This window comes from Lissotriton helveticus, chromosome 2_1 (assembly GCF_964261635.1).
Source record: "Lissotriton helveticus chromosome 2_1, aLisHel1.1, whole genome shotgun sequence".
NCBI lineage: Eukaryota > Metazoa > Chordata > Amphibia > Caudata > Salamandridae > Lissotriton > Lissotriton helveticus.
The window spans coordinates 695,449,789-695,474,071 of record NC_136059.1 but is presented as its reverse complement, the minus strand read 5'-3'; the positions used below and the strand labels follow the sequence as shown (position 1 = coordinate 695,474,071).

General features: G+C 48.8%; 1 protein-coding gene across 2 annotated transcripts in view; it reads right to left on the bottom strand.

The window, feature by feature from the left end:
* Nucleotides 1-24,283, bottom strand: part of ARSK (arylsulfatase family member K) — a 961,037-nt gene that overhangs the window by 593,961 nt on the left and 342,793 nt on the right. For both annotated transcript variants that reach the window (XM_078675401.1, XM_078675402.1), the window contains exon 3: nucleotides 22,896-23,055. In XM_078675401.1, the coding sequence (XP_078531527.1) occupies nucleotides 22,896-23,055 (160 nt within the window). The remainder of the gene's footprint in view (nucleotides 1-22,895; nucleotides 23,056-24,283) is intronic.

Sequence of the window (24,283 nt, the reverse complement as noted above, 5' to 3'; positions counted from 1 at the left end):
CAGCTGGCCAGAACCCCAATCATTACACAGCAGCTGCGCAGATTAGCAAATAAATACCCGAACAAGACCGACGCCACAGTTTTACTGAGGGGATTCGAGGAGGGCTTCGTAATACCTTTTAGGGGCCCGCTACCCCTAGAAGGGGCCAAAAACCTGAAGTCAGCACAACAACAACCCGAGGTGGTGAGAGCAAAACTGGATAAGGAGAAGGCCCTAGGCAGGATTGAGGGCCCCCTCCCCGCACAGCTGCACAAGAGGATAGTGGTTTCCCCGCTGGGCGTGGTCCCCAAGAAGGAACCCGGACAATTCAGGCTCATACACCACCTCTCATTCCCCGAAGGGTCCTCCGTGAACGATGGGATCGCTCCCGAGGCTTGCTCGGTGGGATATGCGTCCGTGGATGACGCAATTGACTTAGTAAAGGCAACAGGAAAGGGGGCATTGATGGCCAAAGCGGACATCGAATCCGCTTTTCGCCTTTTACCGGTACACCCATCCAGTTTCCATCTCCTGGGGTTCCAGTGGAACGGGGACGTGTTTATTGACAAGGCTATGCCCATGGGTTGTGCCATCTCGTGCGCATATTTTGAGCAATTTGCCACATTTCTGGAATGGGCAGTACACGACCGACACCCGGCGGGCGGAAAACTGCACTACTTAGACGATTTTCTGTTTACTGGCCCCGCGGGTTCTAGCATATGCGGGGACACCCTGGCCGCTTTTGAGGAAGTAGCCAGGAGACTTGGGGTCCCCCTGGCGCCCGAAAAGACAACGGGCCCGTCGACAAAACTCATGTTCCTGGGCATTGAGCTAGACTCCATTGCAGGGACAGCGAGCCTCCCCCCAGAGAAAGTGGAGGATTTCAGGGGTGAGGTCAAAAGGTTGTGCGGCCGTAACAAGGCCACACTCCGCGAGCTACAAAGTCTAATTGGAAAACTCAATTTCGCGTCCAGGGTCATTCCCGCGGGAAAGGTTTTTGCACGGCGCCTGACGCAGCTGACATCTGGCATCAGGCACAAACACCACCGCATCCGACTGGGAGCCGGGGTGAAGCAGGACCTACTCATATGGGGGGATTTCCTCACACATTTCAACGGCATCCTGATTTGGAGAGAGGGTTGGGTGACAGCTAGGCAACTAGCCTTGTTCACGGATGCCGCAGGGAGCTTGGGCTTCGGCGCGATCCTGGGAAACCGATGGTGCGCAGGCCAATGGCCAGAAAGATGGCACAGGCGGGGCACCACGGGGAATATCACATTCCTAGAGCTATTCCCAATAGTAGGGGCACTAACGATATGGAAACAGGAGCTAAGAAACATGAAGCTGACCCTCTGGTCGGATAACGAAGGGGTAGTGCAGGCCATCAACAGAGGCGCAGCTAGGTGCCCTGACACGTTGAGGCTAATGCGTCAGTTGATTAAATTGCAGCTGGAGGGGAACCTGGAGCTGAAAGCACGACACGTGCCAGGAGCGGAGAACACGGCGGCGGACGCCTTGTCTCGCTTCCAGATGAAGCAATTCAGAGAGCTCGTGCCAGGGGCGGACAGGGAGATGACCCCTTTTCCAGCATACCTGTGGGACCTGGGGGGATAGACTTGTCTAGACTGATACACCAGTCCCTCACCCCCGAGGCAACTAGAAGATACAAAAAATATGCCTTCACTGTACTGAGAATTGGGGGCATGCAATCATTCGGTGATAAGACACAGACACAGACAGCAGTGGAAAAATTCATCCAGTGGGCATTTGATAACAAAAAGAGCAGGTCATGGGCTCAAGCTCACCTGGCGGCCATGGCACATTTTGCGAAAATCTACACAGGGGAGGACCCCACAACATCCTGGTATGTCAAAACAGCATTAAAGGGGTGGAGAAGAGCAGAGGGGGTGAGAGCAGACTCCAGGCGCCCCATTGATTTCAAGAAACTGGGACAGTTATTAGAGGCCCTGGTGAAGGTGACAAACAGCAGTTTTGAACTTAAACTTTTCAGGGCAGCGTTTACAACAGCATTCTTTGGCGCATTCCGCATCAGTGAACTGGTGGCACCTAGCAGGCAGGGTGCTGCGCACCGGTGCCTCCAAGCCACGGATGTCAAACCCCTGGGGGGCATGGTGGAAATGATACTAAGAAAATCGAAAACGGATAAGTCAGGTAAGGGGGCGATCATTCGACTACGGTGCATCCCAGAGTCCAGCGTGTGCGCGGTATGCTGCCTGGTTAAATACATGGTAGCACGACCGGCAGGCGAGGGACCATTTTTCAAGCACCAAAATGGCAGCAATTTGAGCAAGTTCCAGTTCACAGCCGTGATGCGCCAGGGCCTAGCGAGAGCCGGGCTACAGCCGGAGATCTTTGCCTCGCACTCTTTCAGAATCGGCGCAGCCACCTCGGCATCGCAGCATGGCATGCCAGAGGAGGGGATCAGAGCTGTGGGCAGGTGGCGCTCACAAGCTTACAAAACGTATGTGCGCCCACACCTGATGTAAAACTGAAACAGTTGATAATCGGTGCGCAGCAGGCCACCTTATGTACGTCCTCTTCTTTTTTCCAGGGAGCCGCCCGCGGCTGGTATGGGTGGTGGGTCACTCCTTCGTGGCCAGGATGGAACGCTGGTGGCAAAAAACAGGGCACAAGGCACAGAACAGACCCAGAGCAACTTGCATCCGCTGGATGGGGCAGCCAGGGATGAAGTGGAACCAGCTACCCGCATTACTGGACGATCTACTGGAGGACTCGGCATGGCACCCGGACGTGCTGCTCATACACCTCGGGGGGAATGACCTGGCCCAGATGGGGCGCAGGGCATTGGGGCTGGCCATCCAGTCGGATCTCACCAGGGCGGCCACGCGGTTCGGGGACACGACAATTGTATGGTCCGAGATGATCAGCAGGAAACATTGGAGAGGCGCAGAATCCAACAAGGCGGTGGACAACGCCAGGAGGAAGCTGAACACCGCGATGCACAAATTTTGCCAGATCAATGGCCTGGACTCCATCAGACACGGTCTGATACACCCGGGACGTCCAGAACTGTATGGACCGGACGGGGTCCATCTCTCCGCCAGTGGTATGAGGGTCTTCTGGGACAACCTATGGGGAGCACTGGCCCTCACAGGTTGCAGATAAAAAAAAAAATAAAAAAAAAAACAATCCTTACCGGAGGAGGGGGAGCCGCAGGAAGACGTGCGCCCCCCTGCGGCGTGGCGGAAGTTGGTGCAAGGATTGGCTAAAAAGACACACCGACGGGCGGTGTGCAGGATGGGGGCCACTCACTTTGGGATGCCGCACGGCAGAGTGAGGTGGCCGCGCCAAGGAGGGGAGTAGCAAAAGGAGACGGCGCTCGCAGCCCAGACCCCGCTGGACGGCAGGGCACAAAAAGGTAGCGAGCTGGGGGCCTAACTCCACGGACAGAAGCTACCCTCCACGACACGCAGAGGGCGTGGGCGCTCAACCAAAAAGGGTGGTCCCGAAAATAACCAAGAAAGAGGACTACCAGGAACTAACGAAAGGAACTGAACTGGTTTTAGGGGTGCCATTTACGAACTGACAAATATCACAAGAGCAGCGGCCCAGCAGCGGGCCAGGATTTGTTATGTTATGACATGTATGATTTATGACCCATCTAGGGCAGTTCGCAAATGACAAATGTTAAACCAGTAGAATGTATAATATTAATAAATCTGCGGCCAACAACGACCACAACCATCCACGTATTGTTGGCTGAGAATCTTTGGGGGGGCCGGGAGGCGGGCAAAGGGGGATGGGCTTATGTTGTGCACGGTATGGGGCAGTGCGAGGGTTATTGCAGAGGCCGCCTCGCCCTCCCGAAGGGGGGGCGAGGCTCAGGGGCCGGCGCCATAACCCTCGCCGTGCCCCAAGGGGACAAACCGGTTCAGGGCGCTTTGCAAGCGCCCTGAAGCAAAAGAGCGGAGGCATCCTCCTCCCGCCAAAATCTGGTGACCAGCGGATGGCGCCAAATGGCGACCAATGGGGGCGGACACCGCGGCGTTCGAACCCCCCAATCAGGGGGGGGCATCACCTGAACCCCAGGTACACGGAAGGGGGCGCCAGGAAGCGACCAACGGGAGCAAGCCGCGATGTTCGAACCCACCAATCAGGGGGCATCACCTGAACCCCAGGTTGGCGGAATTGGGGATATAAGCCGCCACTCGCCCAGGTGGCTCCCATCTTCGGGGAGCAGGGCAAGTGGCGCACCGACGGAAGATCTGCTGAAACCCACCCACCCACACCTGAGGAACAGCAGCGTCGCAGGGCTGGTCAGTGGCAAGGGTGTTTTTGCGGAAGTTGGTGCAAGGATTGGCTAAAAAGACACACCGACGGGCGGTGTGCAGGATGGGGGCCACTCACTTTGGGATGCCGCACGGCAGAGTGAGGTGGCCGCGCCAAGGAGGGGAGTAGCAAAAGGAGACGGCGCTCGCAGCCCAGACCCCGCTGGACGGCAGGGCACAAAAAGGTAGCGAGCTGGGGGCCTAACTCCACGGACAGAAGCTACCCTCCACGACACGCAGAGGGCGTGGGCGCTCAACCAAAAAGGGTGGTCCCGAAAATAACCAAGAAAGAGGACTACCAGGAACTAACGAAAGGAACTGAACTGGTTTTAGGGGTGCCATTTACGAACTGACAAATATCACAAGAGCAGCGGCCCAGCAGCGGGCCAGGATTTGTTATGTTATGACATGTATGATTTATGACCCATCTAGGGCAGTTCGCAAATGACAAATGTTAAACCAGTAGAATGTATAATATTAATAAATCTGCGGCCAACAACGACCACAACCATCCACGTATTGTTGGCTGAGAATCTTTGGGGGGGCCGGGAGGCGGGCAAAGGGGGATGGGCTTATGTTGTGCACGGTATGGGGCAGTGCGAGGGTTATGCTTGTTGTTTAAGTATCCAGCTGGAGAGGAAGCACTATTGTGCTGACATCCAAAAATATGAGAACCAGAAAGTGGGGCTGAGTGAAGCAATTCCTCTCCCTTTCCGCTCAAACAGCTCCATTAGAGCTGCGGCAGACCGAAGGGTAGGTAAGGAGCAGTAAATATTAAAAAAATGAAACCCCTTCCCTTCAACACAATTCCCAGATGGCTAAAAGTGCTGAGAAGCAGCAGCAAGCTTACAAAAGCTTATGTAATGTAACTGGTTCTTTTGTAAAGCGCTCGGACACCTTCGGGTAAATTTCGCGTTATATAAAATCGCATTAAAATAAAATACAATCACCAGATGGCTATAAGTGCCGAGAAGCAGCAGCAAGCTTACAAGAGCTTTACAACAGCAGCAAGCTTTACAAACAGAGCAGCATGTGCGCTTTAAAAGAATAAAAAGTTGTGCAACGTGCGGAGCGCTTTATCTGCTTTGCTTGTTGTTTAAGTATGCAGCTTGGGAGGAAGCGTTATAGCGCTGATTCCTAAGATGGATGTTCAGCCAGGAAGTGGGGCAGAGTGAAGCAAATCCTCTCCCTTTCTGCTCAAACAGCTCCACTAGAGCTGCGGCCGATCGAAGGGTAGGTGAGGAGCAGTAAATATAAAAAAATTAAACCCCTTCCCTTCAACACAATTCCCAGATGCCTATAAGTGCCGGGAAGCAGCAGCAGCAGCAGCAAGCTTACAAGAGCTTTACAACAGTAATAAGCTTTACAAACAGAGCAGCATGTGTGCTTTAAAAGAATTAAAAGTTGTGCACCATGCGGAGCATTTTTACCTGTTACACGCCCACACTGCCATGTTGTTTAAGTATAAAGCTTGGGAGAAAGCAATAGAGTGGGGCAGACTGAAGGAAAACTCAAGCGCAACCGCCAAGAAACTGAAAGCAGAACAACGGCGCACTCAGATGTATTTAATTAACTCGGCGCCTGCTTTGAGCGTCGTCCCAAAAAAAATGTAAACACGGCGAGGTGTATACAAAGAAAGCCATATTTGACACAGTAATTGAAAATAACGAATAGGAGGATTTAATTAACAAGGCGTCCACTTCGCGCGTCGTCCCCAAAAAAATGTAAACACGGCGAGGTGTATATAAAGAAAGCCGTATTTGACACAGTAATTGAAAATAACAAAGAGGAGGGGCCATGACACGCTGTACAGTGTGATGGCCAAACAAAAGGTTCTCTGAGTGAAATCAACAAGGACGGAATGAAGCAGGCAAAGGAGGGGTATTCATACAAATGCACCAATAACAAGCCAGCAATTCTGAGTGCCACAGACAGTAACCAATGGCAATTGGTGGGTTTGCCAAATATCACAGAACAGATATAACAGGTCAATCGGAGCTCGACCTAAAAAGAAGAAAACCCATAATGCCCTAAAGTCCGTGCAACACAAAAAAGTATTCAGGAAGTGAAAAAAACACACAAGACCGTGTACACCACGGGTGACGCCAGACATATTAGAGAGGGAATGAGCGCAATGCTAGGATGCGGGTCTTTAACAAAAGCATCCTGGAGCGTGCTGTTGAAAGGGCTGTTAAGGAAAGTTTGAAGGCAGGGATGAGGTGCTCGTTACCAGGTATATGGGGGGTCGCTAGCCTGATGCAGGGCTAGTAGCAGACAGTAACTCCATAAAGAAAATAGTGCTCACAGTCTAAATAACACGCACTGTGTAACAACCGAAGTAAAGGGGCCAGTAGCCATGGAAGGTAACAAATAAAGAAAAGGCGGGACTACCAAGCCTACTAAGGAATCAGAAGTCAGCATTTAAGAAGGACAAAGACACAAGCCAATGAAAACTATGGGTGGGGCTTCTCTTCCGTACAGTACTACAGCAGATTGCCAGAGCAGCGCATGCACGCTGGCTCAGGCTCGACCTAAAAATTGCCTATTTTAAAGGCTGATTACAGATTGGGTTTCTTAAAATATCTGTGGCAGCCATTCACTGACAGATAAACAGAACTATTATATGGTTGCAGCACCGGTTGTACATTTTGTGTTCTCTCTTTTCAAGAAACCTTCTGTATCCTGGCCGGGGAAAAATGTCTTTTCTCCATTACATATAATGTTACTAGCACAAAATGATTTTGCATGTTCTTCCAACAATTTAAGTTTGTGCAGTACCGCCTCAGACAGCAGGGAAGTACTTCAGGCAGTGCACATGGGTTTCTGAATAGAGGCACTGTGCAGGAGCATGACTGTTTGAGTCTCTGTAGAGATCTATGTCCGTGTTTGAATGTGGAACACCCGAATCAGTCAGAAAGGAGTTTATTTGCTTAATGTTTTGAAAGTGCTCTGAGTTCAAGTTTATTGATGTTTAGACACGTGTCTTTGAAAACATTATACACATAAATATACTTTAAAATTATACATTAAAATTAACTCCCTCCCTTTTATTATTTGTTAGTATTCTTGCGTTCACTATCATTTTATCTTTGTATTTATTATATGTATGTTCTTTCCTTGAGAATTCAATAAAAACGATTTGAAAAAAATAAAATAATAAACTCCCTCCCAGCCCCAACCCCCATTCCGAGGTTCAAGCACAGTCTCCTGGCCATACTCCACTAGGACCAGTACGGATAACAAGGCTAGAGTGCACACATATCACTATAGTCCTCAGATACTGGTTATTCAAAGCAAACCGAAATTTTAATTGTAATAGTCATAGCTGGACATCTGGAAATTTAAGGGATTTCTAAAGCGCATAGCTACCCTCAGACATCCCAGCACTACCAAGAGGAACAAACAAAATGTGAGGTCTTAAGGGAACAGCCAAGTTTTTCGTTTTTATCTGAAACACTGTTTATTCTTGGTTGGCCTTAGTTCTAGATCCATGCTATTCCAGAGTTTAGGAACTAGGTGTGAAAAGGATCTTCCATCTGATCTTGCTCTCCTTATTTTAGGTGTATTAATCAGGAAGCTGGGTCCTTACAGAAGGCATCTCTGGGGAGAATACTGGGAGACCAAGGCTTGTAGCATGGTTGGGCCTCTCCCGTGTATGGCCTTGTGGGCCAGGTAGAGGGCCTTGAATTTAACCCTGGCCTAGATTGGCAGCCAGTGAAGCTTCTTCAAAGATGATCTAACTGATTGATGTCTGGAAACCTTGAGAAGCAATCTGGCTGCTGCGTTCTGCACCACCTGCAACCTGCCTGTGACATATTTGGGGGAGCCGAGGTACAAAGAGTTGCCGTAGTCCAGTCGCTAGACTACCATAGCCTGTACCACAGTTTTTCTGGATTTTTCTGGGATTAAGCTCAAGATTTTTCAGATCAACCGAAGGATGCCGAAGCATATACCAAAAGGTTTTTGGCCTGAATTTTAATGAATAGGTTTTGGTCTAACCACTTCTCCAGGTTCTTTACGGAAGTTTTAAGAGGGGTGGAGATCCCCAGTTTCCCGCCCAGTTAATCTCAGCCCGTGGGCCCTGTCCATTACCTAGGAACATGAGCTCCGTTTTGTCCCCGTTTAATTTAAGGCTACAGTTGGCCACCCAGGCTCCTATTTTTTCTAGGTATGGAACTAATTGCAGATGGTTGGGATTGGGAGTTTCTGCCACCGAGACCACCAGCTGGGTGTCATCAGCGTACGAAACAATGGACAATCTGAATTTCTGCACCAAGTGTGCTAGTGGGTTAAAGAAAATGTTAAAAAGGGTCTGGCTCAAGGAAGAGCCCTGAGGTACCCTGCATGGGGCCGAGAAGATATCGGATAGGATACCTGCCTCCAAACATTGGAAGGATCTTTTACTCAGTAACGTGGCCACCCAGTGGTTGGCCGTGTCTATAATCTCAATCTCTTTGAGCCTGTGAATAAGAATCTCACGGTCTACCGTATCAAAAGCTGCGCTTAAGTCTAAGAGCATAATTGCAGCAGCTCTGCCTTGATCGAGTATGGATTTTAGTTTTTCTGTGACCACGAGTAGGGCCGACTCTGTGCTGTGTTCCGGGCAGAACCTCATCTGGGTCTGGGGCAGGATGCCATTATCCTCCAGGAATTGCGAGGTGGGACTGTTAAAGTGTTTCTCAGCAATCTTTCCCAGAATGGGTAGCAATGAGATGGGCCAAGAGTTTTGCATGGATGCAGGGTCCAATTGTTTTTTTTAGCAGAGGCTTTACTATTGCAGGATAGGGAGATGAGGTCGGCCAAGTTGTCCCTTATGGGATCATCCTCTTGTAGAAGGATGTGAGGGGGGAGCGGGTTCTATGGGAGACCCTGATTTGATGTTACTTAGGAGGAGACCTGCCCGTTCTTTGCTCAGCCTAGGGAAGGTGAGGAATGATGGGGAAGGAGTGGGCTTGGGCAGTTCTGGGCCTGGAGAGGATTCTAGCTTGTCTGTTGAGTCCTTCGTCTCTTCAGAGATCTTGCCAGTGATTGAGTGAAGTGAGTTGTAGATGTTTTCAACTTTACTCTTAAAGAAGGTGGCTAGATCGTTACATCTCTCCTTTGAAGGTTCGGGGATGGTTGTGCCAGGTTCAATAGTAGTAACATATTTAACTATTTTGAACAGTTCTTTGGAAGAATAGGAGGACCACTCAATTCTCTCTTAAAAAAAACTGTCTGTGCTTTCCTGATATCCTTGTGATATTGTTGAATGGCTGCTTTACATGAGGATTTGAGGTCTGGGGCACAGGTTTTCCTCCAGCTCCTCTCTAGATTTTTACAGTGTTTCGTTTGGGCTGCTAGCTGGGGGCTGAACCAGGTAGCTCTATTGAGGTTCCGCTGCTTTATCAGTCTAGGCTCCTTAAAGTTTTATCCACAGAACTGGTAATTCAGTCTGACCATCGCTTGTGTGCCTCATTGAGATCTGCTGTGTTTGGAGGGATAGTTGCCTCCAAATCTCTGGTTCAGGATTCAGGGGCAAGCCTTGGCCATTTATGTCCTAGGACTGGGCAGCCCCCTGAGGGCTTGGCTAGTGGGGCCTTCCCGTACAGACTGGGGATATAAAAATGACCTGACCACTGGATCTGGATAGGAGTAAGGACCTGCAGTCTGGGATCATTAGAAAAGATGGGGTCCATAATATGCCCCTTTTCATGCATTGCAGCGCACACCTGCTGTGTGAGTTGCTTGGCCTCAAGGTCTGTCAAAAGTCTCTTGGATGATGGGTTGTTAGTGTCATCCACATGGATCTTAAAGTCACCTAGTGTGGTGAAAGCACTTTTCCCTATGATCAGGCTGGCCAGGAGATCAGTTATGGACTCTACAAAAGGCTACAAGCCCCTGGAGGCCTGTAGATGAGGCTGCCCAAGAAGGAGGCTGTGGGGTAGAGGGACAGTCTAAATTGGATGCCCTCACAGTTGGTTAAATAGAGGGGGCTGGTGGAGCAGCTCAGATGTGATTTATAAATGATGGCAACGCCGCCTCCAGCTCCATGTCAAGCCTATCTATCCGATTGCCTTGGGGAAGGATACCCATGATGTCTGGCGAGGAGCTCTCTTTAAGCCACGTTTCGGTGAGAAAAAATGCATCAAGGTCTTCCTCCTCCATGTTCATCCCTATCTCAATTTTGTGTCCTGGGAGGGATCTATAGTTAATTAGAACCAGTGCTTGTGGTAATGGCTCACCAACTCTTTGTGACTGCCAATCGGTAGGGAAGTGTCTGGTGAGAAGCCGCATTTTTGGCAGCTCAGAGGGTTGTTGGCATCAAGGGAGTGGAGGCAGAGAGGGGACATAACTGGCCTGAGTGATTCTAGTTCCTTTTTGGTGAACTTGATTATTCTTGAAGGGTATGGGTAAAATTGGCCAGAGTTTCTGGCCCCTGGTCCTGGCTGGGCGTGGCCGGGTGCAGACGGGCTTGACTTTGGAGCACCAGCAGCACGTCCACGCAGCTGCCACCATAAGAATTAGAATTTACCGTATGTATTTGCTCTACTGCTCACTCTTATATCCTGGTTATGCTGGTTGATTACTAGTGCCACTTTGGTAATTTATAATTTATTACTGTGTAACCTACTGTATGCACCTGTTCTGCACATTTGTTTTTCCGCACATTTGTACCACTATAGTGCACTAGTGCATTCTCCCATACCCACCTAATCCTTCAACGCAACATGGACTCTATCGGCAAACACACATACAAAATCAACTACCCACCATCACTCACCAAAAAAGCCGCCAAACGCTTTAAACACAACTTCCTTAGGTCACACCCGGAAACGCCCTTTGCTGACACCTACTTCTCACCGGTCAATGGATCCCTGAACACTGATATCATCTTCCACACCACACGCAGAGCACAATGGAGAAAAGCGTTCTTCACCCTACTCACCGTCTCCTCCACCAGAAAATCCGCTCACAGTCTAACTCTCTCCATCACACCATCCCAAGTCTTTCCAGGCAGAGCCACCATCACTATTTACAATAACGGGATTGTCCTATCACAATCGACAGACAGGAACCTGGAACTGCTAGACAACATGTTCCCCACTTTCAAAGAACACCTCTCCAATTCACGGACAAACACTCACATCTCCCCCAGTCCCACCAATCATGACCTCACAGCTACATACTCTTCAATCAGGGACACACCTACCACCCCTGACCTCCCATCCCCTACCCACAACCCCACTATCCCAATTCAGCACTCAATCACAGACACAGATCGCTCCCCCTCATACACCGCTCTCTCCCCCGCCCCTTCTACCAACTCGCGGACCTCCACACATATTTTCAACACTCCTATCACACATACAGCGGGCATTAACACCCCGCTCGCCGCTGACAGCACAGCTCCCACCCATAACACACCTAACGTAGTCCAGCACCAGAATAACACGCACTCCGACAATTCCCCCCATTTATCCCCCCCATTCTCAGTCCTCATTACCCTCCAACCAACTTCGCAGAACAGACCCACTCTCTTAATTTAACTCCCCCCCCTCAACAGGACCAGCTCCAATCCCACTTCCCCTCCTACTCTCAGCCCCCATTACCCACCCTACACCCCCACCACGGCTATCAGTCTCCCAGCCTACGCCTTGACCCCCCCGCCTACCACCAATGCCCTCACCCATAACACCAACCTCCTCCCTACCTCATCCACACCCCTACCGCCCAAAACCTCTCGCCACCCTAACTCCATCCCTCATACCAACACAGCGCAGACCTGCTCAAACACCAGCCCTCTCTCCCACCTGCACACGAATTCCCTGGTCAGCCATTCACCCTTGACTGTCACCCCCACCCGCACCACCTACCCTTCGATGGAATACATCACAGCCACCCTCACTCAGATCAAAGAAGACATACACGCCATCAAAGAACTACTCTCCACACACCCCACACACCCCCCACCCACCTCCACCTCCCCTCCCAACTTGTCCCCTACTCCGCCGGCGGACTCCCACCCTCATCACGCCCCACACCAGGCGTCAATCCCTGCTCATAGGCACAGCAACTGCCCTCGTCCCCCGCATCGCCCCCGCAACCCCTCACACATCTTTACATCCCCGCCCAACTTGTCCCCCTCCCCTCCGACTAACTCTCGCACTCAGCTATCCCACCCCAATCCGACCTCAATCCCAGTTCTTAATCGCAACAACCGCCCTCGCCGCACCCACAACTCTTCTTCTGACCTCGACACACTTACCCTTCTCCACTCCTATGACCCAGCCCCCGAAATTCACTCAACCACACCACACCGCAACATTCCCACGATACACCCAAATCCCCTTAGACCACCCACACTAAACAGCAGATTCTCCATCCCCAATAACCTTAGAAAAATCCCTCTCTCCCTAGAACCATCTAACACCCTCTACACACCCCGTCTCAAATGCACTCTTCTCAACTGCAGATCGGCCACGAAACATTCCGCCGCCATTGCTGAACTCCTCTTATCGCAAGACCTTGACCTAATCATCCTGACTGAAACGTGGCTAACTGAATCTTCGACACCCATAATGGACATTCTGGTTCCTCCCAACTATCACATTATCAGGCTCGACAGAACAGGCCAAATAGGTGGTGGAATCGCATGCATCTACAGGAACAACCTCTCTGTTCAGAAAGTCAATTCCACATCCCTACCATCCCCAACATCCTGGGAATACATCTGCCTCGACATTATTAGTGAGGGCAAACCGATATGCTCTCTTCACAGCATTTACCACCCACCCAGGGACAATCTCACCTTTTCCCAACAAATCATGGATATGATCTCAACCAATTCCGGACGGCAGCTCACCCAAATATACCTTGGTGACTTCAACCTCCACTGGAATGACCGCAACGACGCGGTGGTAAATAGTCTTAAAAATTTCCTCGATGCCCTTAACCTCACCCAAATATGCAACAGCCCGACCCACGAGAAAGGTTCTACCCTCGACCTGATCATCTCCAAAGAGGAATCTATCCAACTCGAATCCATCCAACCCTGTGACTGGTCAGATCATTATATTATCACATTCTTTATCAATGAAAAAGTCAAAGTCAACCCGACTCAACTCTCCAAGCCCAAAGTCTGGAAAAGAGACTTGAAAAAAACTCAAACCAGGCTCTTTGCCCCCTAACAGTTGCAATCTCCTACTCCCACCTACAGGCACCACGGACGTCCAAACTCTGACTGACCACTATATCAATGCTATGACCTCTATAATTAATGAGGTTGCACCTATGCAGCTAAAAAGAGTCTCTACTAAAATCTCCAAACCATGGTACGACGGGAGTCTCAACGAGGAGAGACGAGACATGCGAATGGCAGAACGGACCTGGTGATCAGCCCCCTCCGCAATGCACCTAAAAGATCTGAAGAAAAAGAGAAACGCCTACTTCAGGAAAATAAAACGCTCAAAATCGGACTTCTTCAGCCTCCAACTCGACCAAGCAAAAAACCGCCCGAGAAAACTGTTTGAGCTAATCAAGTCACAATCCAAGGAGCAACCACAACCACTCAACACTGGGCGTGAGGCACCCTCCTGTGAAGACTTCGCTGCTTTCTTTATCCAAAAAACCGACAAAATACAAAGCGATCTCCTCATTGAAGCAAGCCTCTACTCCAAACCCCAATGCCTAGCACCCACTGAACCAAAAAACAATGCTACATGGTCAACCTTCGGCATATACTCGGAAGAAGAAATTGGCAAACTGCTCAGCACCCTGAAACCATCCAATCACCTCACGGACCCCCTCCCTGCCTCCGCAGTAAAAGACTTTACACCTTTTCTTCTCCCTCTCTGGACTAAAATTATCAACAGCTCTCTCCAACAAGGCAGCATACCTGATTCCCTCAAAGTTGGTCAGGTCACACCTCTACTAAAGAAACCTACAGCCGACCCCTCTGATCTCAACAATTACCGTCCCATCACCAATATCCCCACTCTCGCCAAACTGCTGGAAAAATGCGCACAACTACAATTGTCTAAACACATTGAGCAATTCGATCTCCTCAACCCTCACCAGTCAGGCTTCCGAGCAGGACACAGCACAGAAACTGCTATGACTCACATAATTGACGACGCACTTCAAATGCTAGACCAAAACGACACCTGCCTCCTCATCCTTCTTGATCTCTCCTCAGCATTCGACACCGTTAAACATGAGAATCTACTAGAACTACTAAACACAAGAATGGGCTTATCTGGAACTGTCCTCAAGTGGTTCACTTCCTTTCTTCACAACAGGTCGCAGAAATTCAAGAGCAACAACCTGATGTCCTCGCCAATACCTGTAACGCTAGGCGTCCCCCAAGGATCCTCTCTATCCCCAACTCTGTTCAACCTAGTCATGGAACCTCTCACCACCTTGCTACAAGCATCCAATGTACACTTTCACATGTACGCTGATGACACCCAACTTTACCTCAAATTACAATCACCCAATGACATCCTGCTCCTGAACTCAACGATCAGATGCACCCAATCCTGGCTTGCCGATAATCACCTCAAACTCAATGCCCTGAAAACAGAGTTCCTTCTGATCTCACCTCCAGCGAAGATATCCACCACTCAACATTGGCTTAAACTCCTAACCGCACTCAATGTCCAACCCACCATCGTGGACTCAGCAAAATCTTTAGGCATAACACTCGACACTAATCTCAACATGCAGCAACATATCAGCAAGGCAACAAAGGGAGCGAACTTCCAGATCAATACTCTGAGGAAACTTAAACCCTACCTCCCAGCTGAAGACTTCCAAACTGCAGTACAAGCACTAGTCATCCCACGAATTGAATACGGCAGCACCGCCCTCTGCGGACTCTCCCTAACTACAACCGCACCACTAAAAGCTTCTCTAAATGCTGCAGCGAGACTCATCACTGGGTCAAAAAAGTACTCCCACATTACCCCTGACTTGAAATCCCTGAATTGGCTGCCTTTTGAAGCCAGAATACATCTGAAAATCGCCTGCATGACACACAAGGCGGTACACCTAAACTCACCCGGCTACCTCGCTCAGAAATTGACAATCTCTGGGGGAATTAGAAACACGAGAGGCACAAACAATCTTCTGCTAAAACCTCGAAGATTCCGGAAGGAAAAAACATACAAGCGCTCCTTCTCAGGAATGGCACCTAGGATCTGGAACTCACTCCCTCCCGAAACCAGGCTTATCTCCTCCACTACACTCTTTAAAAAAGAAGTAAAAGCTATCCTCATGGCTAAATACACTTGAACTACTATCTCGAACCCTATTAACACCCTGCACCGATCTGTATTACATGTTTGACCCCTTATTTGTATGAGTTGTCTTATCATTCACATGATTGGCTTTGTAGTCACTTAGTTGTACTATTTGTACTGTGATTTATTGATTTACTTGTTTGACCATGTTCCCCCATGCACCCTTCTATGTAAAGCTTGATTTACTTGTTTGACTATGTTCCCTCATGTACCCTTCTATGTAAAGCGCTCTGATATCTGCGAAGATCTTGTTCGCGCTATATAAAACTGTTAAAATAAAAATAAAAAGTAGGTGAGCCACTTGAGTCTAGACCGCTAACCCACCCACTCCATGACCGAGGGGATGAGCGATACTCTCTATGGTCTGAGGGGGGGGAGCGGCTTCCCTTCACGCTATGGAGCTTCCTGAAGACGCAGTAAAACTTTGGGTGCTATGCCTACTTGCACAATTTGATATGCGTTTCAGTTTCAAATTCAGTTAACAAAGAGTGACATTAATTTTGAAAAGATAACAGGCTAAAACGTTCTAAAACAGTGCACATTTAAAATGACTCAAACTTGCTAGCGAAATTAAGCGACGCTGCAATACCTCCCTTGAGAGTCAGGCAGCAGAGTGCTCCTCTCAGCTGCCCGTCAGCACAGCTGTCGCCATAAGTAGGCAAGCCACTTGAGTCTAGACCGCTAACCCACCCACTCCGTAACCTCGGGGAGGAGCGATCCTCTCTATGGTCAGAGGGAGTGGGGTGGGTCAATCAATCAATCAATCAATCAATCAATCAATCATCGCATTTATATAGCGCACTACTCACCCGGAGGGTCTCAAGGCGCTGGGGGAGGGGGGTCTGCTACTGCTCGAACAGCCAGGTCTTGAGTTGCTTCCTGAAGGCGTGGTGGTCCTCGGTCAGGCGGAGGTGGGTGGGGAGGGAGTTCCATGTCTTGGCGGCGAGGTAGGAGAAGGACCGTCCTCCTGTGGTGGCTCTTCGGATGCGGGGGACGGCGGCGAGGGCGTGGCTGGTCGATCGGAGCTGGCGTTTGGGAGCGGAGAAGTTGAGGCGGCTGTTGAGGTATCCTGGGCCTTGGTTGTGTAGGGCTTTGTGTGCGTGGGTGAGGAGACGGAAGGTGATTCTCTTGTTGACCGGGAGCCAGTGCAGGTCTGTCAGGTGTCCGGAGATGTGGCTGCGCCGGGGGATGTCCAGGATGAGTCGTGCTGAGGCGTTCTGGATCCGCTGGAGTCTCTTCTGGAGTTTGGCGGTGGTTCCGGCGTAGAGGGCGTTGCCGTAGTCCAGACGGCTGGTGACGAGGGCCTGGGTGACCGTCTTCCTGGTCTCGGTGAGGATCCACCGGAAGATCTTACGTAGCATGGGCAGGATGTTGAAGCACGACGAGGAGACGGCGTTGACTTGTCTGGTCATGGAGAGGGAGGAGTCCAGGATGAAGCCCAGGTTGCGTGCGTGGTCTGTTGGTTTGGGTGCGCTGCCTAGGGCGGGGGGCCACCAGGAGTCGTCCCAAGCGGCGGGTGAGGATCCCAGGATGAGGACTTCCGTCTTGGCGTGGCTTCCGTTCACGCTAAGCAGCTTCCTGAAGACGCAGTAAGACTTTGGGTGCAATACCTACTTGCGCAGTTTAATATGCGGTACAGCGCAGAACAAAGGGGTATTCTTAAAATGTACTAGGCCTCATATAGTTGAGGCTGCCCGTGTCTCCACTAATTCTTTATGTAGGGCCCAGTTCAGCTTTTTTGTTAACTTCATACCTAGATATTTGTAGGAAGATACCACCACCATCCTATCACCCAGGTGCCACTTAAATGGTTTCGAGTTTTTCCCAAATGGAATTATTTCAGTTTTTTCCAGATTCACCTTAAGTTCATTGACCTCACAGTAGCGGTTGAATCTATTCAATTTCATTTGGAGGCTCACTTGAGTCAGGACTACAATAGCCAGATCGTCTGCATAGAGGAGGCACGGCACATGCCTGTCACCACATTTGAGCGAAAAAGAATTGGTGGTAGCAAGCACTCTAGGGAGATCTGCAAGTAACAAGGAACACAACCTAGGTGCCAGGATGCAGCTCTGCCTTAACCCATTTTCTAAGGATATTCTTTCCGATAAAGCCCCATCCAAGTCAAGCTCCACTTAGACCCAATTCTGGGATTGTAGTTCCACTGGAATTACTAATAAACTGAGAGGAATTGCCTGTTGTTGTAATTTGGCCCACAGGACACTACAGTCCACAAGATCAAAGGCCAAGCTAAAGTCCACTCCTAGGAGTACTAGAGGCCTCTGCTTTCTCTACTAAGCTGTCAAAAACAGCTAGGTTAGAGAACTTTGAAGCGCACAGCAGCACTGGCCTCAACCTATCCTGACACTTAGTACAGAATGGATATGATGAAAAATAAAACGGTCATAAATCAACTTTATTACCGTTTTATTTTTCAGCTCTGGGGCTCGTGGGGCGACACTCCTCCACTCAAATGGAGGAGCCGAACTTTGACGGGGCTCCTGCCAGTTCTGCCAAGGGCACAAAGAGACCAAAAACTAATTCCAACCAGCTAGCAGCCAAGAGATTAACTCCAGAAGCTGCCAACCAAGGTCAAACGCCCTGCACAGCGGTGTCTTCAGCAGCAGGGGACCAAGTATCTGGAGGGTTTTGCAATGTTGCAGCTCTATCCAGCAGGTGGATGGGCATAAGCATGGTTGCGCAGTACAGTACGTCAAGTCAGCAAGCGTCAGTGAGAGGAGGAGAAGTGAAAGAAAGTTACCAACAGCAAGACGAGCTAAAAAAAAGAGGAAGACATCTTTCCTTAATAAGGTTCTTTAGGAAAGTGCTTATGTAGCTTCTTCAACCTATGGACTAGACCCGTGCAACTTGATATCAATAAAGTAAATTCTCACATCTGGATGGTGGCCGCGCGCTGCTCCATGGCATTCCACACTCCACAGTGACCTCGTATTGGAAGTTTGACCTCCTTGATACCAAGTAGGCTGCAGCAGTGACGTAAAACAAAGAGATGGGTCCTGCTGCAGAATATGCTAAGGGGCTCATCAGACTTCCATATCCGAACAAACGGAGTTGGAAAGGTTACTTCGGTAGGGAAGACAGAGTGGAATGCCAGTTCAACTTGGGTGGAAGGCCTGGTCCAGCCACCCATGTAGGGGTTGGTGAATGGGATGGGCCCTCTCAGGACAATGTAACAGGCTACTACAGAATACATGTGATTGGTAGGTCAGCATCACTGGCCCCAGGCAGCCATTATCCTTGGGGTCCTTCATTTCTCCAAAGTGTTTCTTCAGCAGTGACGACCAACAGAAACAGTAGAGAAGTCCCATGGAGCCCAGGTCCACCTACTTCACTCACAGACAGCAGTAAGTGGGCAGCACAGTTCAGGTCAGCCACCCTGTGTTTAACTTTCTAAACGGGGGATGAGATTTCCCTCCCTTCGCCCTCCTAAAACTGGTCTGCTTCATAGGGGCACAGAAGGATTAATCCTATTTATCACCCAGTCACAGCAAAATGATCTATCATCAGGAACCTAGGGATCTCAGATCTACAGCTTACAGTAATTCCACAAGTAGAACTAGTGAGAGGAGGGAGAACTTGTCTTGACAAGGGTCCACCCCTAACGCTCGGCTACATCTGTTCATGGAAACGGAATTTCTGGATGTCTTTAAGCAAGGTCTAAAACACTTATTTTAGGTGACGTAACATGACTGGCACCAGGAGACGCCAATTGGTAAGTGTTGGAAATGGCTCTTTTTGCAGGGTTATCCCCAAACTTTTTGCTTCTTCCTCCTTTGTTTTTCCTGACCTGTGGTTGTTGGCTATAGGACTCTGGGCACTTTGCCACTGCTGACCAGTGGTAAAGTGCACATGCTCTCTGTGAAAATTGTTATTGTGATTGGTTATCCATGATTGGCATATTTGTCTTACCTATAGGACCCTAGTAAAGGGCACTGAGTGTGCCAGGGCTGGTTATTGAAATGCTACTAGTGGGCCTGCAGCACCGATTGTGCCACCCACATTAGTAGCCCCAAAGAGATGTCTCAGGCCTGCCACCTCAGTGCCTGTGCGCAGTTTGCTAATTGCCATGTCGACCTGGCCAGTGTACCCACTTACCAGGCCTTACCTTTCCCTTTTCTTACACCTAGGACACCCCTATGGTAGGCCCAAGGTACCCCCCTGGGCAGGGTGCAGAGTATGTAAAAGGTAGGACATGTACTAGTGTGTGTAACATGTCCTGATAGTGAAATACTGCCAATTTTGTTTTTCACTATTGAAAGGCTATCTTGCTCATAGAACAGAATGGGGAATGCTGTGTAACATGTTTACCTGCATATCTTCCCATAGGAGTGAGATAGAACATTGGAGTCTGGTGTCCCTGAACTCAGAATTTAATAACACATCTTTTAGGAAGGATGTTTTTTAAATCCTGTGTTTGAAAATAACACTTTTGGAAAGTGGCTATTTTCTTGTTCAACCTTTCTGTGTGCCTCTGCCTGTTTATGGATTGAATGTTTGGTTTGAGAGTGACAGGAGCTGGGGTGGCTCGAGGAGTCTGGATGAGTCAGCACTAGGCTGATTAGACCTATCTGCATTTGGAGTGGTGGGAGGAATAGCACCTGGGCCTGAATAGGGCAGTGTCTGCCTTCCACAATGCTGGCTCCACCTCCTGTGGTACATCTGATGACCCTGGCCCACACTGACAAAGGAAGAAGTTGTGCACTGTCAGAGTGCAGCCAGAACAGGTTTGGACTGGGTCCAAGACCCCTCACACATAGAGAACAAAGACTTTTGGGGTATAAATATGAGAGTTGAAACCCTTGAATGTTAGACTACTTAGGAACCAAGGAGGAACCTTTGCTGAGGAGAAAAGCTGAAGAGCTGAAGGAGAAGTACTGCCATTGCTGTGTGTCGGGGGTTGGCCTGCAGTTGCTATTTCTGCCAAAGGAAGGACAAGGGACTTTGAGGTGTGTGCGGTGTCCCCCTGCTTGACAAGGACTTTGCTGTGTGCTGTGTCCTGAAAAGTAAGTCTCCAAGGGTCTGAGAAGAGCTGGCCTCCTGTTGTGGAAACACAGGGATACAAACGTTTCCAAGACTACTTTGTGATCAAGAGGAATCCCTGCCAAAGAAGATCAGCTGAAGAGACTGAGGAGAAGTACTGCCCTTGCTGTGTGTTTGGGGTTGGTCTGCAATTTGCTGTTTCTAGTGAGGAGAGGACCAAGGGATGTTTGCTGTGTGCTATGTCCCCTGCTTGAAGAAGGACTTTGCTGTCTACTGTGTCCATCAGACGAAAAGTCTCCAAAGGCCTGAGAAGAGCTGGCCTCCTGTTTCTGAAGTCCCAGGCACAAAAGGGCTTCACCCCCAACTTCCCTGAACTTCCTTGCTGCGAGTTCCAGTCTGCCATGAGGACCTGTAACTGAGTGCGAGGCTTTTTTGCTGTGGGGAGCTGGAAGCGCGACGCAACAGGAGAGAAGCGTGACGCCGCCGCAGCAGCTGCTATCTCATCATCGAGGAAGTGTGTCGCCGCTGCCGCTGTTCGCCGTCGCATCACCAGAGAAGCGTGTCGCCGCCACAGAGGGTGCCAATGCATCACCAGAGAAGCGTGTCGTAGGGCCGTGGCATCACTGAGGAAGCGCACCACTGCTGATTTCCCGCCACAACACCGGAGAAGCGTGTCACCATCACCAAGAGTGTTGTCGCGTCACCGGAGAAGCGTGTCGCATGGCCTGTCGTGGCTCAGAAAACCACTGAGTTCGTCACACGGCCATATGGCGTGCATGCATCACCTCCACGTTGTCGCATCGCAACAGAGACGCCATTTTATCACATCACACCGGATCGTCACAAACGCATCGAGTTGGCATCTTATTGCATCGCAACCAGAGAGCAGGAAGAGTCAACACATCGCGTTCTCTGCGCCCCATGAGACTAAAGTGATGCATTTATCATCTACAAGTATATTTTTGCAACAACCTTGTTAAAGACATTCTACTGAGTATCGGTATGTTGGATTTTGTCGTTTTGGTCTTGTTTAGTTAATATAAAGATATTTTATTTTCTAAACTGGTGTGGTGTCCATTTGTGGTGTTTGCACTGTGTTACTGTGAGTGTTGGTGCAAATACTTTACACATTGCCTTTGGGATAAGCTGTCTGCTTGTGCCAAGCTACCAAGGGGGGGTGACTATCTAAAGTGTGTATTCCCCTTACCCTGACTAGAAGCAAGGGTCCCTATTTGGCCAAAGGAACCTACATCTGCCAATTAGAGACCCCCAGTTCTAACAGTAGGGCGTACATATACATGTTGTCATCCATTTATCATTCAGTCCCACACACTGGCATGCCAATCACTGCCTGCTCTTTGTACCCTTAATGTGAGGTGATTTGAGACCCTAAGAACCCCATTTGTGGGACAAGATACTCGTAATCATATGGAAGATGAAGGCTTGGTTGTGTAACAACTCATGTAAGCAACAAATAAGAGTTTTTTAAAGTCTCAGCAGTACTCCAATCAGGACGTTCTGTTCAGGAAGGGGCTCACTTTTCATTCCACCAGCAGTCCCTCTGACATTTGCCGCCTGGACATAGCAAACAGAATATGTCAGCGTTTTTTTCAGCAAAAAGATGAAAAACTGTTTGGACAGCACCTGGTAAATCGCGGTGCAAGCATTTATTCATTATTCTCAATTTTGGATTGGGGGTCTTGATGTAAAGACTTTAAAGTAGAAATACTGGCTGGTAAATTTAATTCCGCCCTCCGGTATCTCCGCTGCAAACATCTTTCAACTTGTAACGAGGCCCTACATCGAGTGGAATTGGCACTCGCCAAAGATGAGTCTAGATTCGTCACAAGTGTTTATCCACCCATAAAGAACCCCCAGTATAGTATGAGAAGGGTATTAGATGTCAACAGAGCAATGTTATGTAGAAATGGAAGTAAGTACTTACGTAAACCAATCCTGACTTTCGTCACCTAAGAGCAACCCATTTGTAGTGTCCCTCCTTCCACCTGGATAGCACAGGTGGAAGACAGCTGAAGAAAGATTCACACTACTTGCATTCTGGACTATCTCTGACAACATCTACCATGGGAGACTCTTGCGTAACCTTGATCTTTTACCCAAACGATCCTACTCTCCTAACCATCTTTTTCCCAAGATGTCAGAATATGGGGCACACAGGTCAGAGAGGGTGGGATATTTCTCTTTGAGGTACCAATTACCTTTCCAGGACAGGAATACCCCCCCCCCCCCGCACCCCCCCCATCTACAAAGCATTTAGGTATTTTTTCTTGTCTAGAAATATGTATAACGGTAATTTCCCACCTACCTAAGAGAATGATGGCCTTCAGTGTAATCTTCTTTTCCAATCTTTTTAGTATAATAGCCATGTTTTTTCAAGATATCCATCCAGGTCGTATAATTTGGATCAAGGCATTTGAAGTTATTCCAGGACTCAGTAAAATGAGTGAAGAGGCCGCTCCACATCGCTAAAAAGCAATTTAATGAGCAGTTAAAAAACAGAAACATGCAAGTATGGAGAAAATACGTCTCCGAAACAATCAAAGGCACAATAGAGACAGCCGAAATGTTAACTTTAGACTGACAAACATGGTGGACCAAAATCTGCATCGGAAATTAATTGCTACTTTTTCCCTAAAGTAAATCTAAATTAGTATCCTATTTAAAGAAAAAAACTGCCTTTTGTTATTTTGTGATGTAAGAATTCGTGGTTGTACATACTTTCCTGAGTTAAGTGTTCATATCCCGGTCACAGTTGATGGAGTGAAAGTTTCATATTTGCATTTTATTCATTTGCAGGGGTGAGTCATAATCACATGTGCAGCGCACCGAATTTAATCCTGTGTTGTGTAAATGTGTTAGAACTGTGAACTGTGTTAATGTATCTACGTGACATATTTTAGTTTATTGATGAAGAGTTAAGTAGGAAATTAAATGTAACTAGCAGAAAACGCTCACATGGAGAAATCGTATTCTGAAGTATGACATTATTCATGTATTAGATGTGTTTAATAACAATACTTTTCATAATAGGTAAAATGTGTTAGTAAAAAAGCAAAATTAATTATGGCACTAGAATTGTTTAAATGATACGTTCTTATGTTAGGCAAAGCTGTATGCCTGAAATGCAACCCCTGACAACTCTTGCTATGGATTAATATTCTGAATTTCATGTGCACTGTAGAACTGTTCTTTATCATGTTTTGCATTGCAGGTGGAGAAGCATTCTTTAGGCAAACTTGTGCCTTTGTTTTAGCAGCTAGGCAAGGAGATAAGAAGTTACAATTACATGGCTTGGAGGCGTTAAGGGAAAAAGTCAGTTTCACATGGGTGAAGACACGGGAACCAAGGACGAATTGTTGTAATGGGATGTACATGGAGAACACCGCCGAAAAGTACGCTCATGACTGTACCCATTGTGGAGTACGTGCAAGGAGCGCATCATGGGAATTCTACCTGTGGATAACTGGTTGTTGGAATTAGGGATAGTGCCTACATCTTCCTTGGCTTTGAAGAGGGAGCATCTCAGAACGAGCTCTTCCTCTTGTAATTGTGGCTTTATGCTGCTTGACCCATCTCGACGGTGGAGAGACTCCCTCAATCTTGACGAACTGCTCCCATTGTGCTGATTTGCAATCCTCTATCTACAGAGTGCTACCGGATAATATCCTTGCTGGATTCCACTGTTAAGCTGGG